The sequence below is a fragment of the Cydia splendana genome, chromosome 10, assembly GCF_910591565.1.
Source record: "Cydia splendana chromosome 10, ilCydSple1.2, whole genome shotgun sequence".
NCBI lineage: Eukaryota > Metazoa > Arthropoda > Insecta > Lepidoptera > Tortricidae > Cydia > Cydia splendana.
The window spans coordinates 22,422,074-22,440,655 of record NC_085969.1 but is presented as its reverse complement, the minus strand read 5'-3'; the positions used below and the strand labels follow the sequence as shown (position 1 = coordinate 22,440,655).

The window sequence follows — 18,582 nt, the reverse complement described above, 5'->3', positions numbered from 1 at the left end:
CGTTAAAGCAAAATGTGAGACGCAATACGACACATTGGACAAAGAAATTGGATAGGTGGAATACCACCCTTTGTGAGTTTCAAAAGTGCTCAACTAAAGGCGCTGCGCGCCACATTTGAAAAATAGGTGTCCTTCTGAATCCCTAACGTTTGTCCTAAAGTCACTTGCACATGCCCTAACGATCAATTGTCATAACGATTATTTTCCATAATGTAATGGTTCTGAAAAATGGTTAGGTTAGAACTTGCTGCCACAAAAGTGGGTTAGGTTAGGTTAGAACTGCGACCCTCGCAAAAAAGAAGTTAGGCTTAATAACATTCAGGATAAGGAATCAATAATAGGGAAACCAAAAACCATACCATATTAGGGAATGCAACGATAGGAGAAAAGACTTTAGGGATTCAGATACTGATCCTTGAAAAATATGATTAAGAGGTGAGGACGCAGGGTGCAAAAGATTGAATTTGTTTTTACTCTTAAAAAAATAAAGTTTATAAAATATGTTTAATCCATAATCCATACAACTTAAAAATAAATCAATTTTAATTTGATACTTACTTTTTAAGCTCAATCAATTAGAATAGTTGGTTTATTTTATACCAAAAGAAGATTACTACTTACTTTAAGAATCGTTTTGGGTTTAATGTTACATTTTTCTGAAGCATAATTTAAAAGAAGAAACTGTTCATTGGAAAATGAAGTAAATCTATCAAGAGCTTTTACAACGTACACAATGTGGATGGTATTTGAGCCCACACGGATTAGTAAAATATCTGAAACTTGTTAATTTGTAGCTTAGTGCCTGAAACTGGTAATGAGCAGATTTACCACATCAGGTATTCACAGTCTATACAGTTTCAGTAACTTTTATTACAACAAAGTGAAGATGTAAGCATTGTGATGGGGGGTGCTGCGCTCAGCCGCTGGCGACCAGCACATTGTTCTGTTGCGAGGAGGGTGCCTCGGGCGCGGGCGCGGGCGCGGTGGTGGCGCCGCGCTGCAGGCGGATGTCGTGGGTCTCGATATAAGCATTTATTTCCTGGCCCTGTACCAAAAAACACAATATGTCATGAATTTTTCATCATACTTGCGCAGTAAGATTGCTATTTCACGCAAGTGCAGCGGGAGCTAAAGTCCATTTTACTCCCACAAGAGTTATTGCTTTATTTTTAATTATGTCACTAACTTATACAAACATAGTAGGTTCTAAGTAAAATACATGAGTCTGTGCCTTCGTTGACTAACCAGCAGAGATGTATTTTGAAGATTTGCCGCCCGGGCCAGTTAGATTCGCCGCCGCATTAAGTGATGATAATGTATCTCATATAAGGAAAAAAAAACCCTGTTTCAAAAAAATAAATTATCAAAACATTGTTATGTTTTCATATAGAGGGTACTTAGATGTAATTTACGGCAGTCTGATTCTGAACATTAAACGTACTTGCACATCAGTATCCTATAATGTGGAGTTTTCTTTGGAAACCTACGTCCAGGACACAACAAACATACATGTATATGATGCAGGGGATGGAGCCACCTGATAAGCAAATAAATGACTGTGAGGCACCATTCTTCCCTAGGTTTATGTGGTTAACAAAGATACTTGTGTACCTAAAGCTTTTTACCATTTAAACAAAATAAACAAGTCAATAACTTAAGTACTAATAAAAAGAGCATGTTTTGTCACCCTTTGCAGCCTGCTACCCCGAGCCATGCCCCCTTGGCCCTAGGGTAAATACGCTCGGGAAATAGGGTAATAAATTAGCAGGAGCTAACCAGTCAAAAAATGACAATATGGTGGATAAATGTCTGAAATGTCACCGTATTTTTTAAGAATTATTTTGCTTAAAATGTAGTTTTTTCTTTATAGCCGGAGAGCTAGCCACGGAAATAGGTATGCAATTTATAGAGCACCGAAATCCCTCTAGTTAGTTTGCCATACTATCATTATTAATTAATCCGGGCGCCTGGCAGCGGTGGGTACGGGAGTGGATGGGCAACAAAGGGGTTGTAAAATCAATTGAAGGTGTGCAATTTATAGAGCTCTGTGTTTGGTGTGATATTATAGCTAATTATGTATTTAATTCTAATATAACAATGCCAGGCGTTTTATTTGGGGGAAAAGTAGTGCCACAGGTGATGTCCAAGATGCGCGAAAAAAGTCAAGTTAGAAAAAAGACATGATAGTTACGTGTGATCAGACGTGGTACGTATTACTTTACTGAATTGTACTCTCGTTGAACTTAAATTTGTCAACAATTTTAAAGATGATTTAGACTCCCTTTGTTGCCCATCCACTCCCGCACCCACCGCTGAACAGCTGCCAGGCGCCCGGATTAATTAATAATGATAGTATGGCCAGGCCTATGGAACTCGCCGCGCGAGCTCGGATTAATACCTACGAATCCGCTCGCGTTCACGGTAGACAAGCGAGCCAGTTGGTTGCCACACGCGCTAACGTACGCACGCGCGCTCGAATATGCCTGTGAGATCATTCATACGAAGGAAATGTCATCGCAACGAAAAAAAAATTACAGAGCTTGTAGTGTTTATGGCTGCAAAAATACCAAATCAAACAATAAATTATCGTTTTTTGCTCTTCCGACAAATGAGGAAAAGTAAGTAAACCTACCGTTATTTTTACGATAGTTAAAAGCTTCGAAATTTCTTTAAAGATGTAATGTTTCTAATGACACATTTATAGTTATATACTTACCTATCTAAGTATCTATTTGAAACAAGTAGGTAGCTAACTTTTAAGTTCTTTTGGCACTGTCATGTTTATTTTAACGAAAGTAGGTACTTACTGCTATTTCAATGTAGGTATTAAGTACTAAACTTATGCCCTGTTTGTCTTATAATACCTGTATTGATGTTTTCTCTATTATCTAACGTAAATCTCTAACAGGTTTTAAACTCCACGAAGTTTTAAAACTAATTCTTGCTGGGATCATTTCGCGGTTTATAAAACGGCGTAAACACTGCGGTTACTGCAGGGACATATGACCTTTTAAAATGAGTATATCGCAAACACTAACGCATAAACGGAATATTAGGTACCTATTATAATTTAAGATTTAGCTTTCCTTTTATTTCACTCAGCTTATTTCACTCGTAGGTATTTATTTATCATTTCTAAGCGCCCTAGCGTTGTGCCGGTGCGCGCGGTGCGGGGAGCGGCGCGTCGAAGGTCATTCCATTGTATTATTGCGTAGGTATCAAAACGGTAGGTATTTGCGTTTTCTTTGAGAGATAAGTATCTGTTCGTAAGAACTATTATATAATCTGTGGTATGGCACACTAACTAGAGGGATTTCGTTGCTCTATAAATTGCAAACCTATTTTGGTAATATTTCGCGAATCTTGTACGTCACCTGGCACTACTTTTCCCCCAAATAAAACGCCTGGCATTGTTATATTTGAATTAAATACATAATTAGCTATTATATCACACTAAAATCAGAGCTCTATAAATTGCACACCTACAATTGATTTTACAATCCCTTTATTGCCCATCCACTCCCGCACCCACCGCTAAACAGCTGCCAGGCGCCCGGATTAATTAATAATGATAGTATGGCATACTAACTAGAGGGATTTTGTTGCTCTATAAATTGCATACCTATTTCCGTGGCTAGCTCCTAGACCATTACAAGTGTGATGAAAAACATTGTGTGTAACATTGACGAAATATAAAGAGCTGATCTCTCAAACAAGTTTGAACAAGATTGGCTTACTTCATATGTCGTCAACTTTAACCTCGCGGGTAAAGATATTGCAAACTCGAGTCTTTAATTCTCGAGTAAGTAAAGACCTTGTTTGCAGACTTACTCCCCTCATTGCACAATGTACTACTGAATAATTAACAGTTTGCTTTGTACTTGCTAATTTTTGTTGCTGTTTTCTGTGTCAAAAGATTGTTCAAAACTTTTTATGATAATGTTTTTTATGATTGTTTAATGTTGTCTTTTTATGATAGTGTGTATGCACCTTGTTAGCAAGTTGCTCGTTGAGCGCAGCGAGGGCCTGTGGCAGGCGCTGCAGGTTGGCCTCGAGCTCGGCGAGCGCGGCGCCCGCCGTGCGCTCCAGCAGCACGCCGCCCACCATGCGGAAGCAGCGCCGGTCTGCCTCTACGCCTTTCAGCGTCTCCACCACAATCCTGAAATACATGAATATAATACACTATGAATATAAGACCAATCCATCCTTCTTCGGCCTCTGGTAAACCAAGGAAGAGGAAATCTGAGAATAGTAATGCATGTTACATATGAGCCATCATTGACAGAGCCTCAACTTATTAGACGTGAGGAACACCTGCTACGAGAAGTTGAGATACTGAGAACATGATGGGTCTCCCCTATCATTTTTCTTTAGAAATGAACGTAAACGATAAAGAATTTACGACTAAAGATGTAAAATGGTTCACTTGTGCTCGTTTAAGTCCATTTCCAGCTCCGAGATTTTGTTGGCGAGCTGTCGTTGCTCGGCGCGCAGGGTTTGGAAACCGGCGAACACCTCCTCGCTCGACTTCTTCCCTGTCTTGTTTGCAGGTTTTGCCATATTATTATCTTAAGTAATAGATTAATTTATAACAAATATAATAACTTCTTGCGAAGAAAACTGGTCACTATTTCAATATTTTTGAGGTTAGAACTATTAATAAATGTCAAACAAAGAATTGTCATGAGTGTCAACCAGTTGAATCTAGTCATTGATAAAAACGCTGAACCAAAAATATTGCACAATTTCAGTTTCGGCTTACATTAACTACTATTATTTTGACTTGGAGTATCAATGATACAGGTGTTATTAGTTGGTTTATTATACTTTATATTATATTATCAGGCTTGTAAAAATGTGAGTCTCATGAGACAGTAGATTTAAATGTATCCTGAATGATTTCCCAGCTGATTGTCAGTGTCACTGTCAAATTAGATTTGCGTTGTTTGCGTCATCCTTCTCAACGTTTCAATTCAATGTTTTTAATCGGAGGGCGTTGATGAAATTAAAAAGAACTGCTTCATCATTTTATGACTAATTTTATAGACAGCCATTGTTTCATTTAACGCGGGTTTATGTGAGTTGAGAGACAACTACTAGGCTCAGCAGACGAGTGCGAGTGAGCGATGGTGGAGGCGGCGAAGCGCGAGGAGGCGGGCTGGGCGCGCGCGCTGGCCGAGGCGGCTCCTGCAGTACGTACACACAAATATCCAGATCCTCCACAAGTTCACACATACTCCTTATATTTTTTTTGTAATTTTTTAATGTTTTTAGTAATTCGTGAGTTTTGCTTGTCACCTGACGATATATAGTTCGTTTTTTTTTTCTGCATAAGAAAAAAGGTATCTTGATGTGTCTCTTTATTGAAAACTACTTTTGAAAAAAAAGTCACAGCAAATATGTAACAATTATAAATCATGTAAGTACGATTAATTAGGTATTAGCAGGCCTCCGTCACACGCTCAAGGCCACGCGCTATATGCCTACCGCTCGGCGTATCGTCGACGATACAACCGACAGAGGGCCGCCGAACGCCCGCCTGAACGCTCCCACCGCATGTTTCCCGCGCTTACGCTTCGAAATGCCGAAACCACGTAATTATTGTGCAGTAAATGGGTGTAAAAGTAAAAAAACAAAGGAAAAAGCCTATAATAAAGATTCATCTTTTTATGGCTGGCTGAAGGTCCCACCTGAAACGTTTAATAATTATATTGAAGGGTTAGAAAAAGTATTTTTAAATAATTTTGAAGACGTAATAATTAATCGGCCTGGTAGCACCGTATTACAACTTTTAAAAACCGTTGATTTTCCGTTGCTTTGCTTCTGAGTATTTATTAAAATTATTTACGCGATTTAGGATATTTACAACTATAAAATTTAATAACAGAGAATTCCGAGAAGGGAAAAAAATATAAATCATTATATAAGACTAAAACATATTTCATTGACTAATAAAAAATATGGTTGACCCGCCACATTCGTTTTATTACAATAATCATCATAGGTAGATGCCTACAACCCTAGCGCATTCTTACGATGACACGTTAGCACGTGATTCGCACGGCGGGCAACACAGTCTCGACTCTTTGTGCGCGTACTTATGGTACATTTCTTCTTGTCCTGAGCAGCAGGTATTATTATTAAGGTTTTGTAGGCTATTATAGCGTAGGTATTTTCGCTTTTGTTCGGGAATGAAGTATCTGTTACGTAGTAACTATTTATTAATCTGTGGTATTAGGTACATTATTTTGCTTTCATAAGTAATGGTTACCGATTTTCAATTAAAACATCTAGATCTGAATGAAAAAAAATTAACTATAGACTTGTCTAAATCATATAAAACTGTAATGAAGTATGTATCTACTATTGTGTGCCCTTACAGGGTGGCAGAAACTGGCCTTTTAAATTGTAACACCTTTTTATTTACATGATACTACACTATTAAATAAATTACTAAATGACTATTTGTTCATCAAGTAAGGTTTTAAGCAACATTTTTGTTTTGTTAGGGTTGAGTGATATCCCTGATGATGCTCATAAGATGATGAATTGAGGGAACTCCTCAAATCTTATAAGCATACTTATAGCAATTTTTTATTTATTTACATGCACTATGGTTGTAAATAATTGTAATGGTATTTCAAACTGTTATATGAAGTTAATTTTTTTTATTATTAAAAATTTATTTTATTTTATTTAAAATGATTTCATTTTAATATTTAATTTGTTTCAATGCCATTCATTCACTCCTTATGAAAACTACTCATTGAGACAAGGGAATATTATACCTACATTATTGACCGAAGCATAGCGAAGGTCTACGTTTTGACTCAAGCAATTTGCTTTCGTATGTCCGGATGTTCTCCTCTACAGGTCGCAATTCTTAACTGATTCTCATGAAATTTTGTGACCAGATTCTATGACTAAATAAAAATTTTATGTCAATCCGGTTTTTGGTAATTTTTAAGAATGGCGGAGTCGTGATACCTGTCGCCTAAACAAATAGTCGTATCGATATCATAAGAGTTTTTTCTTTTTGAGACATGTTTACAGAGTTAATAGCAAAAAATGCAGAAAAAAATTATCGCTGGTTTAGGCGGTATTTAGATATTTAGTTTTGTATTTCCGGATGTTCTCCTCTACAGGTCGCAATTCTTAACCGATTCTCATGAAATGTTGTGACCAGATTCTATGACTTAATAAAATTTTTTTGTCAATCCGGTTTTTGGAATTTTTTTAAAATGACGGAGTCGCGATACCTGTCGCCTAAACAAATAGTCGTATCGATATCATAAGAGTTTTTTCTTTTTGAGACATGTTTACAGAGTTGATAGCAAAAAATGCAGAAAAAAATTATCGCTGGTTTAGGCGGTATTTAGATATTTAGTTTTGTATTTCCGGATGTTCTCCTCTACAGGTCGCAATTCTTAACCGATTCTCATGAAATTTTGTGACCAGATTCTATGGCTTAATAAAAATTTTTTGTCAATCCGGTTTATGGAATTTTTTTAAAATGGCGGAGTCGTGATACCTGTCGCCTAAACAAATAGTCGTATCGATATCATAAGAGTTTTTTCTTTTTGAGACATGTTTACAGAGTTAATAGCAAAAATAGCAGAAAAAAATTATCGCTGGTTTAGGCGGTATTTAGATATTTAGTTTTGTATTTCCGGATGTTCTCTACAGGTCGCAATTCTTAACCGATTCTCATGAAATTTTGTGACCAGATTCTATGACTAAATAATTATTTTTTGTCAATCCGGTTTTTGGAAAATTTTAAAAATGGCGGAGTCGTGATACCTAGCGCTTAAACAAATAATCGTATCGATATCATAAGAGTTTTTTCTTTTTGATATATGTTTATAGATTAAATGTCCAAAAATTCAGAAAATTTGTATTTGTATTTGTTGTGTTTGGTTTTGGCGGTATTTAGATATTTCGTTTTTACTTGAGAATGAGTAGCTAAATTTCGTCAGCTTTAGTAAGAACTATCATGGCGCATTTTGCAAACGTTCGCTTTTTTTGTTTGCATCGGGAGGTCCCTGGTTCCATCCCCAGTAATTGTATGCTGCTACACAACTTTTTGTATTTTTTTATACTTAAATTTCGTATCAATTGTTGTTTTTTATTTTATTTTGAAAAAATGAAAAAAATCGTATTTTTTATTTATCAAGCGCCGGCTAAGCGCGCTTTAAAGAAAATTTGATTCTTGAATATACGGCGCCATACCTTTGGCCTCTATGCTCGTCTAGATGGCGACACCATTTTATATTTAACAATTTTTACTCATATCAGTAAAAGAACATGGGTCAAAATCATATGGCGTCCTAAAAATAAAAAAAATCATTTATCCATACATATATACATTTATTGATATTTTTTATTCATTTTCATTTTATTCCTGTATCGAAAGATGGCAGTAAATTTACAGCACTGATTTACAGTGACTACAAAATTTAGTACGACAATAACCCTCTACTATAGGGACCGTGCGCGTTGGAGGGTCTGCCATCTTGTGGTCTGAATCGGAAACATGTACATTTCCAAAGCAAGTTCTACCATCTACCGTTCTTGTGGGTACGTTTCCTTATGCATAGTATAGGTTCTGTCATCTTGTGGGCTACATCGGAAGCATAAACGTCACATTTACGCCTCACGCCAAAAATCTGACGGCTCCTATGCCGCCCCCTATAGTTCACGCACGCCCCCTATAGGGACCGTGCGCGTTGGAGGGCCTGCCATCTTGTGGCCTGAATCGGAAACATATGTGCACATGTACATTGCCAAAGCAAGTGCTACCATCAACCGTTCTCGTAGGTACGTTTTCTTGTGCATAGCAGGTTCTGCCATCTTGTGGGCTACATCGGAATTATAAACTACACATCTACGCTTCGCGCCAAAGATCTGACGGCTCCTGTGCTGCCCCCTATAGTTCATGCACGTCCCCTATACAATCTATTCTCTTTAGAATTTAGATTAGTTAGATATTTAAATTGGCTACAAATATAATGACCACCAAAAAATACTTTGGTACCCTAAATAAAAAAATCATGCTTACCAAAAAAAATTACTGAATAACTGAACACCAAAAAAATAAGGCCTAAAAATACAAAAGTACCACCATTTTAATTACGACTGCACTTCAAATTGTATTCAAATACCAAATATATTGAATGATCACCAAAAATCATTAATGATCACCAAATCTTGAAGACTAAATTAATGCGATATTGTCACCTAAATAAACCACTATGATTACCAAAAAATTTATACATATTACCAAATAAAGTAAACTGATGCCAACATTACTAGCCCCTCCCGCTCAACCCCCCGTACCCCGCACCGCATACCTACCTTACCTAATCTACTTTCCTAGTAGCATTTCGTTATGCTACTAAAAAAGTAAGTCAAACTGCTATCAGTTAAGTCACGTTAAGTGGGTTAGGTTAGCACTGCGACCCTTACAGAAACGAAATGGTACTAGAAAAGTAGGTTAGGTTAGGTTTGAACTGCGACCTTTACAGAAACGAAATGCTACTATAAAAGTGGGTTAGGTTAGAACTGCGATCCTCACAGAACCGAAATGCTACTAAAAAGTGGGCTAGGTTAAGTTTCAACTGCTACCCATACAGATACGAAATGCTACTAGAAAAGTGGGTTAGGTTAGGTTTGAGCTGCGACCCATACAGAAACGAAATGCTATCATAAAAGTGGGTTAGGTTAGGTTTGAACTGCGACCCTTACAGAAACCAAATGCTACTACAAAAGTGGGATAGGTTAGGTTTGAACTGCGACCCTTACAGAAAAGAAATGCTACTAGAAAAGTGGGTTAGGTTAGGTTTGAACTGCGACCCTTGCAGAAAAGAAATGCTACTAGAAAAGTGGGTTAGGTTAGGTTTGAACTGCGACCCTTACAAAAAAGAAATGCTACTAGAAAAGTGGGTTAGGTTAGGTTTGAACTGCGACCCTTACAGAAAAAAATGCTACTAGAGAAGTGGGTTAGGTTAGGTTTGAACTGCGACCCATACAGAAACGAAATGCTACTAGAATAGTGGGTTAGGTTAGGTGTGAACTGCGAACCTTGCAGAAAAGAAATGCTACTAGAAAAGTGGGTTAGGTTAGGTTTGAACTGCGACCCTTGCAGAAATGAAATGCTACTAGAAAAGTGGGTTAGGTTAGGTTAGGTTTGAACTGCGACCCTTACAGAAACGAAATGCTACTAGAAAAGTGGGTTAGGTTAGGTTAGGTTTGAACTGCGACCCTTACAGAAACGAAATGCTACTAGAAAAGTGGGTTAGGTTAGCTTAGAACTGCGACGGTTACAGAAATAAAATGCTACTGGAAAAAGGTGATGAAGTGGATTAATTAATTTAATAGGATAACGGTAATTATATTAAATATTTGCACATTTTCAATTAAAATGTGGTTACAATTTTGGTGGTCATTTACTATTTTTGGGTTTATCATTTATTTTGGAGTCATTTGCTTTAATATGATATTATCAAGATTTAAAAATTTGGTTATAATTTTACATTAAAATGGAGTTCTAATTTTGGTGGTCATTTACTATTTTCGGGTTTACAATGATTATTTTGGTGTCATTTTCTTTAATAGGATAGCAAGATGTAAAAATTTGGTTATCATTTCACATTAAAATGGGGTTTGAAATTTGGTAATAATAATTAGTTTGGTGTCATTTCCTTTAAAAGGATAGTAAAGTGTAATAAAATTGGTAATCATTTCACATTAAAATGGTGTTATAATTTTGGTGATCATTCATTATTTTAGGGTGGTAAAATATATTTTTTTTGGTATTAAATTTTACTAAATCTGGTGATCAGTTAAATAGCAGCCATTTAAATTCTTACTCGACTAAAATTAAAAGCATGAAACTCCTTCTATTGCGACTCGAGGAGGAACAAAGACTGAAAAGACTGGCAAACCAAACGCGCATGAAGCTTCTCAGTTGCAGTTTACAGGCTAATTAAAAGGTAATGTTGGTTCCCTAACATAAGTAGAGTTAGACCAAGAAAAGTCTGCAGAGATTTTGACACTGGCACAAATAACATTGGCACTGCGTGTGCTGTCAAAATCTCTGCAGACTTTTCTTGGTCTAACTCTATCCACTTTTCTATACAATTAGTATGGCGACGTGGATACTTAAGTTGGGGCACCGACCGTACACTGACATCGGAATGATATTTTTATCATGTTATTTAGTAGTCATCGTGCGTCTCGCTTGCGCCAATACATGTACGGACAAGAACCAGCGAAATGCACGATAACTAAATGACATCAGTTAGACGTCATTCTGATATCAGTGTACGTTTGAATTGGCCTAGCTGTTAGCCAAAAATTGTTTCGTATGTCCATCTGTTCTACTCTACTGGTCGCATTTCTAAACCAATTCTCGAATTTTGTAAGCAGGTTCGATAGTTAAGGTTTTAATTGTCAAATTAGATTCTCTAAATTCTTCTAAACAACGAAGCCATACATTTACTCAGTTTTAAGCTCAGCTCGCGAGGTCTACAGTTCACAGAGCCACTAGTATTAGAACATTGCACTCATTACATCACAACATGGTACCCAAGAGACGGAAAAAGGAATGATGGTAGACAAAAAATGAGATGGGAAGACGAGTTCAGGCAGGTGGCTGGAGCCTTATGGAGAAGACAGGCTCTGGACAGGGACGCGTGGAGGAATATGGGAGAGGCCTATGCCAAGGGCAACCAGACAAAACGTCTGCGGAGAAAGGCTAGCAGTAAGTAAGTAAGTAAGCAGTAAGCACTCATTACATACATTATGAAAAGTTGAAAACAATTCAATTAACCTCCAAAATCTATGTGAGGGGGGGTGGGGGGGTGGGGGGGTATAAATTACGTATGACTTTGAAGAAAAAAAAATTTAGCTATGTAGAAATATGGAAGTTATAAGATTATTTTGATTTCTGTTATTTTCTATTTTAAATTAAAATGTATATTTTACTGATTTAATAAAACCAAAAAAAATCTGGTATACTCACTAGGTACTCACACATTGAGGGTTTTATATATAATACTTCTATATGCGATCCCCTTTGTTATAATATGCCACCCTTTGTTGAAGTAGGGGGTACTTCAATGTGTGACATCATTTATAGATAAAAATCATACATCTTGTTTTGTTCTGGTTTGATTATTCTTTATTGTCTCTACAAAGGTTGCTGTATACATGGCTATTGTCCTGCCAAATCTCCTTTATGCCCCAGAAACGTGGTGCGTATATCGGAAGCATATTCACTCATTGGACGGATTCCACCTAAGATGCCTCCGCGACATTATGGGCGTCCACTGGTCCGACCGTGTTCGGAACACGCCGGAGATCCTTAGACGTGCTGATGTCGCCGGAATAGAGGCCTACCTAATGAGAGTAATGAGACGACAGCTACGATGTAGCGGTCACGTCTCCCGCATGTCCCAAGACCGAGTCGCGAAACGCATCTTCTACAGCGAACTGCAAACTGGTAAACGAAAGCAAGGCGGCCAGTTTCTGCGGTTCAAAGATGTGTTGAAGCGTCATATGAAGAGAGCTCATATAGAGCCATCAACATGGGAGACACTAGCTGGTGATCGTCCACAGTGGAGACATATTGTGCAGACGCAGGTGCGTGAATTTGAAGCCAGGCGACGCACCGAGCTCGACGTTAAGCGTGACGAGCGAAAGGCCAGACCACCTGTGGCCATCACGTATCACGTACGTTGGAGGGGTGCTGACCTGCAGCGAATGTGGCCGCACATTTGCTGCAAAGATTGGCTACGTTAGTCACCTGAGAGCGCACCAGCGACGCTCTCTGCTGTAGCAAAGCAGTCGCTGTAGCCAAAAACGGCTAGGAGATGATGATGATGATGATGATTGTCAGACTTTCCTTTACACGTGAAAGTGACATAATTTATGGATACAATATACAGTTTTGTTTTGTTTTTTCTAATCTGTTCCATCTTCATTAAGTGCAAATCATATTGAAATATCATACGTAGAAATTGTGTGGCACTGAGGTGTTGTGACGTGTCGTGTGTGCAGGGCGCGGAGGCGACCGTGCCGGACGCGGCGCTGGGCGCGCTACTGGATGACGCCGACGCCACCGACGGAGATGCCGAGCTTTGGGTAATTTCCTAACACTCTTTAAATAATATATTGATATGATAATATAAAATGATACATATGATTTTTTTTCAACTAGGGGCATACAATCTTTTCTTAATGCAAAGTGCAAAGACAGCAAAGAGAATAGAATCGCGTCCCGCATCGAACGCTCTGGCGAATTTCTTTACAAGTCGTGCATCCGTAGGTGCGTCGCCTCGGCGAGCGCGTGGGGCGGCTGGACGCGCTGAACGTGGGCGGCATGCTGGCGGCCGCCACCGAGGGCGGCGGCGCGGGCGCACGGCTCTCCGCGCGGCTCGACGCGGGCGGCGCGGCAGCCTCGGCGCTCGCCGCGCGGTTGTCGCGCCTCGACGCGCTAGCACGCGCCGCGCCCGCGGCGTTACACGCGCGCTCCGGCGCCGCGCGCGCCGACGCCGCCGCGAGGGCGCTGCTCCAGGAGCTCACTGAAATCTACGCTTGGCTCGACGCGCCGCCGCTGAGGGATCTAGACTCTATTTCTGAGGTATACAAATGAATATTGGTAGGATTCACTTTATATGAAATAGCTATTTCTGTAAAATTGGAACCGAGTGATAATTTGTAACATTAACGGCGTGCAGATCTCCCTAGCGAGCCCGGAGGGCCGCGCGCGTGCGCTTGCGGCGGGCACGGCGCTGCGCACGGCCCTGCGCGCGGAGTCGCAGATGGCGCCGGCGCGGCGGCGGCTCGGCGCCGTGCGCGAGCGCCTGCGCCGCCTGCAGCGCGCCAAGGATGCACTCGCCGCCGCGCTCGCCCGCCACCTCAACAACCTGCTCATTCATCTCGGTCAGTACACTGTTTTCCTAATACTGACTAAGTCAATCTGGAACGATACCCGCAAATATAACATTCACTCCTTAATTGAGTCCTTGGGATCTAAATATTCCACCAAAATAAAAGATACTATTTACCCAAGTGCTGGTGTACGTAGGTAACGAGGCGGCGTCGGCGCCGGCGCCGGCCGCGGCGGGGACGGCGCGCGCGCACCACGCCGATCTGCTGCCGTACGCGCCCTTCATGCGCTGGCTCAAGGACATGGACGAGAAGGCCTACGACGCGCTCACCAAAGTATGTAGCACTTTACAAAAACAGTATGTTACCTCTAATGATTGGCCCTTCAAAATTGTTTATAAGACAACAGTGGCGACTTTTTTACAAAAGCTTTTTTTGGTAATGGATTTAATTAATATAACAGATCGGCTTAAAAGTAACGTCAACCGGGGCTAAAGAGTATGGCGTGGCGTGGCGGGGTGAATTAGAGATAAAAACCGGGAGTGACATTTACCTGATAATTTCTTTAAAACTACTTACACAAATTGTATCATACGAAATCTACTAGTATTTTCAATCACATGATACAATTTGCGGGACGTGGGTAGTTTTTAAGAAATTATCAGGTAAATGCCAGTCCCTGGTTTTTATTCCTTTTCACCTGGGTTTACGATACCTAATTATTGATTTTGCTTCAGGTGTACGTGGGCACTTGGTCGCGCGTGTACGAGCGCGAGGCGCGCGCGGCGTGCGAGGCGGCGCGCGCCGCCGCCGCGCCGCCGCTCGCCGCCGCCGCCGACACGCCGCTCGACGCCGTGAGTCCTGATACTGCTGCTTCAATATAGCCACTTATCTACTGTTCGAAGCAACCTGTGAGGTTTGTAAATTTATAATTCGTGTTCGCAGGTGCTGACGGTGGTAGAGAACATCTGCAATGCGGAGCAAGACTTCTGCACGCAGTTCTTTTTCTTGGACGTCGATGTCAAGGTACAACTTCTTCGATGTTTATTATGCACGAGTTGCACAACAATTTTTGGTCGAAACTGTTACATTAGAATTAAGAAGTTCAATTTGCGATTCATAGATTAGAGACGGACCTATTAGCTAACTTCGCACAGTAAGATTACTTGTCGCCGCACGAGCTAGGTTAGACGAATTAAATAGACGTAACCATGGTCGCATTTTACATGACTTCTGTTAGAAAATGAAATAGTCCCTGTTTAGTAACTTGTGGGAATGTGAAGAGCGAAGGCAGCGACGGCGGCAGCGAGGCGAGCGAGGAGACGTCGGCGCGGCGCGGCGCCGGCGCGGAGTCGCGCCGCATGATGGCCGAGCTGTTCCCCGCGCTCGAGGCCGAGCTGGTGGCGCTCGTCAACCATCTAGAGCGGCAGCCTTAGTATGTATTTTGTTCTTATTTTTAGTAGTTATTGTTCTTTTTATCTCACCTGCAAATTTGTCCCCGTCGAAGTCCCTATGAATGGGAGAACAAACATTCAAACATAAAAATACCCTAATATAATAGACATTCACATTTATAATAGGTGTTTACTCTAGTTACTACTGTGATTATATTACCTACGGTTTTCCGTGCCACTTAATGTATTGAGAAACTGTTTACGTAGCGGGGCAATGCGCGCGTTGGCATGCGTGGGCACGCGCGTGCTCGGCGACGGTGCGTCCGCCACGCCGGGCACGCCGGCCGGCGGCGGCGGCGGCGGCGGCGGCGGGGAGGGCCGCTGGGCGCGCACGGCGCTGGCGGCGGTGGCCGTGGCGGCCAAGCGCGGCGCCGATCGCGTCATCGCGGACCGCCTCGCCGCCATGCCCGAGTCGGCGAGGCAGGCCGCTAAGAGGCCTAAAGCAGGGCTGCTGGGGTAAGAAAAGAACATTTGACGTGTGCGGTCGGTGGTTTGTATTAGCGTTGCCTTTACTACACATTTTAACACTTTTACTTGCAATTAAGAAACTAATAACAATCTTGCAAATCTATTAAGAATTTCTCTTCTAAAAGCCATATTGATTTGTAATTTTGTAGGTATTTATAATACAGATGACAATACCATAATTTAGTATTATAGGGCCGATTTGACGATGGAGCTACCTAGAATATTAACAGTAAAAAGCTTCGACGGTCACTAGTAGACTCCTCGAGATTAAGTTCATACGATTTATTTCGACGGGTTCAATTCTTTTAGAACGTAAAGTGCACCGGCAATAGGTAAATATTTGTTTTTTAAAAATTAAGTTTATGTCAGAAAGTTATCAGTACTTAACGATTTTCAGATTCCTATCAGAGTTCGAAGAATTAAGCTCGGTGTGCGAGGCGATCTTCGGGCTGCGCGGGCGGCGCGCGGACCTGGAGCGGTGGTACGCGGCGCTCGGCGGCGCCATGCTGGCCGCCGTCGCCGCCGCCGACCACCCCCGCACGCCCCGGCCCGTGCTGCGCCTCGAGAACTACCACCGCCTGCACGCGCTGCTCGGTGCGTATGCGTACATCACTCGCGCTGGCCGCGGCGCTTCATGTCTCTAGTGTCACGCTGTGTGTGTTGCAGCGGCCCGCCGGGCGCCGGCGCTGGACGCGCTGCGGCGCGAGGCGCGCGCGCGCTACTCGGAGGCGCTGAGGCAGTACGTCACGCAGTACTTCGGCCGACCGCTCGACAAGCTCACCCAGTTCTTCGAGGTAACGAGCTCTCATTTATTTCAAATGGATACCATTTGAAAACATTTTTGATATATTGTTAATAGTGAAGGTTGGGTGTATTTTCGTCGAGTGTTTTTAATGACAATTAAATATGTATGTGATAATAAGGATACATCGAGCACGCGTTTGAGCAACAAAACGTAGGAGAAAAATACAAGAACGTAATCTAATGTATTTTATGTATCGACATGACAGTATCTGTAGTCGTGTACTATGAACGCTCTCGCCGGGTTGCGTCGTTTCGGTGAGGCATGTGTGTGTATGTGTGTGTGTGGCAGGGCGTGGCGGAGGCGGTGGCGGGCGGCGCGCGCGAGGAGGAGGTGTGCTACCGCGCCGCCTTCAGCAAGCACGAGCTGCGGCGCCTGCTCGCCATGTACCCGGCGCCGGAGGTGCGCCGCTCGCTGCACCGCCTCTACCGGACCGTGGAGAAGCACCTCAGCGAGGAGGGCGGCCTGCTGCAGGTCGTGTGGCGCGCCATGCAGGAGGAGTTCCTGCAGCAGCACCACGCGTTGCAGGTGCGTCTGCGTCCAACCGACCCGACCTTCCCTCCTCTTATCCGGTTACACTCATAATTTTACAGTACATACGTTCTCTAAATCTCACTTTTTCTTGGTAATCTCTCGATCTGTGCAGACGTGCCTCACTCGAAGCGAGATGATGATGATGGCTCGAGCGAGGTCAGTCTTTAGTTAGAAGAAGAAGAACCTAGCGCAGCAATTACCAGCTATATGACTAAGAAAGTTTTAGCGTGGTGATAGTAGGTAGGTAATGGTGATTGATGTCGTATTCCGTGATCGCAGGCGCGCATCGCGGCGTGCTACCCGGGCGCGGGGCTGGCGCTGCCGCTCTCCACGCAGGACATCCTCGACGCCTTCTCCGACATCGCGCGCGAGCACTGACCGAGCACAACACTGTTGCTGGACACGAGCACGAGTGCCTTTTGTTGTGACGACACATCACCAGCGCACCCAGCTCGTGCACTTATCCAAGTATTTTCAGTGGCTATGGCATATTTTAAAATTTGCCAAACTAAATGCTATGGCCCGTTTTGGCCTGAGGGTAAATACCTACGTCTATGACTATTCAAATATTATGTATACAGGAATTTTCTAATTTCCCCATGTCATTAAAAATAATAATCAAACACAGCTTTGCCCTCTTTAATTCTAACGTAATACACGAATGGTCCTATAGAGGGACTAGGTGGTTTATTTTATCAATTAATTAATTATACAATATATTATACTTTTTTCTAATTTTGTTGTTTGTCACACTCCCTACCCTATAGTTAGTTTTTGAAGTGAAAACTTCTTTAGCGGCGCTGGGCACTTTTTGAGGTGGGGAAAAAATGATAAACTCGAGACAGCGTAACGCGATCACGTGACCGTAACGTTTAGATGGCCACTCATTTAGATGGGATTTAAATCAATAAAGAAAAACTCAATTACATTACATGAAAAAGGTTCTAATCTTGTACGGGTTGAAATACGAGGATCTCACAGTTACATTCTAACTTTATACCACTCAAATATAATTCAGTAAAGCTACATCTTGATGAAATCGCTAATAAAAGTGAACTCTAGTACTGGTGAATAAGACTCAAAATATCATGACCAAATATATTTAGATGCGAGGTCTGCAAGGTAACTTTACAATTTCTATTCGAATTTTAAACAATTAACGCTACAAATTTGAATTTCGAATTTTAAACAAGCTCACTGACCAGCAATTTCGGAACTAAAGTTTTTCAATAGAAAGGAGGATGGGTCAATTATACATAGTGCTGCAGACATTTTGGACTAGTCATTGAGTTTTCACTTCTGTCGGCACTCCCGGAGTGCAACCCATTGTTTTATTTTTTAGCTTTAGAAAGAAGGTAAGCGATCTTGACGTGTCTTTTAATTTAAAAACGCTTTTTAGGGTTCCGTACCCAAAAGGTAAAACGGGACCCTATT

The 18,582-nt window shown here is 41.5% G+C and overlaps 2 protein-coding genes across 4 annotated transcripts; one reads left to right on the top strand and one right to left on the bottom strand.

Moving 5' to 3' along the window:
• Nucleotides 1–489: 489 nt before the first annotated feature.
• LOC134794645 (prefoldin subunit 2) lies at nucleotides 490–4,683 on the bottom strand. Its single transcript, XM_063766446.1, has 3 exons — nucleotides 4,427–4,683; nucleotides 3,991–4,159; nucleotides 490–1,045 (listed from the first exon to the last, which is right to left on the bottom strand). The coding sequence occupies exons 1-3, from the start codon at nucleotides 4,558–4,560 to the stop codon at nucleotides 917–919; spliced, it is 432 nt and encodes a 143-aa protein (XP_063622516.1). The 5' UTR covers nucleotides 4,561–4,683; the 3' UTR covers nucleotides 490–916.
• Nucleotides 4,684–4,964: 281 nt separating this feature from the next.
• On the top strand, nucleotides 4,965–17,883 carry LOC134794430 (exocyst complex component 1). Of its 3 annotated transcripts, none has more exons than XM_063766240.1 (13): nucleotides 4,965–5,192; nucleotides 13,060–13,143; nucleotides 13,328–13,642; nucleotides 13,740–13,944; nucleotides 14,090–14,226; nucleotides 14,628–14,744; nucleotides 14,836–14,916; nucleotides 15,174–15,325; nucleotides 15,552–15,800; nucleotides 16,210–16,406; nucleotides 16,479–16,606; nucleotides 16,906–17,142; nucleotides 17,428–17,883. In XM_063766240.1, exons 1-13 carry the CDS (start codon nucleotides 5,127–5,129, stop codon nucleotides 17,524–17,526), a joined length of 2,067 nt encoding a protein of 688 aa, XP_063622310.1. In that variant the 5' UTR covers nucleotides 4,965–5,126; the 3' UTR covers nucleotides 17,527–17,883. The 3 variants fall into 3 exon arrangements, with proteins under 3 accessions (XP_063622310.1, XP_063622311.1, XP_063622312.1); XM_063766241.1 differs by having other exon boundaries at nucleotides 4,965–5,196; XM_063766242.1 differs by having other exon boundaries at nucleotides 4,965–5,196; nucleotides 13,314–13,642.
• The last annotated feature ends 699 nt before the right edge of the window (nucleotides 17,884–18,582 follow it).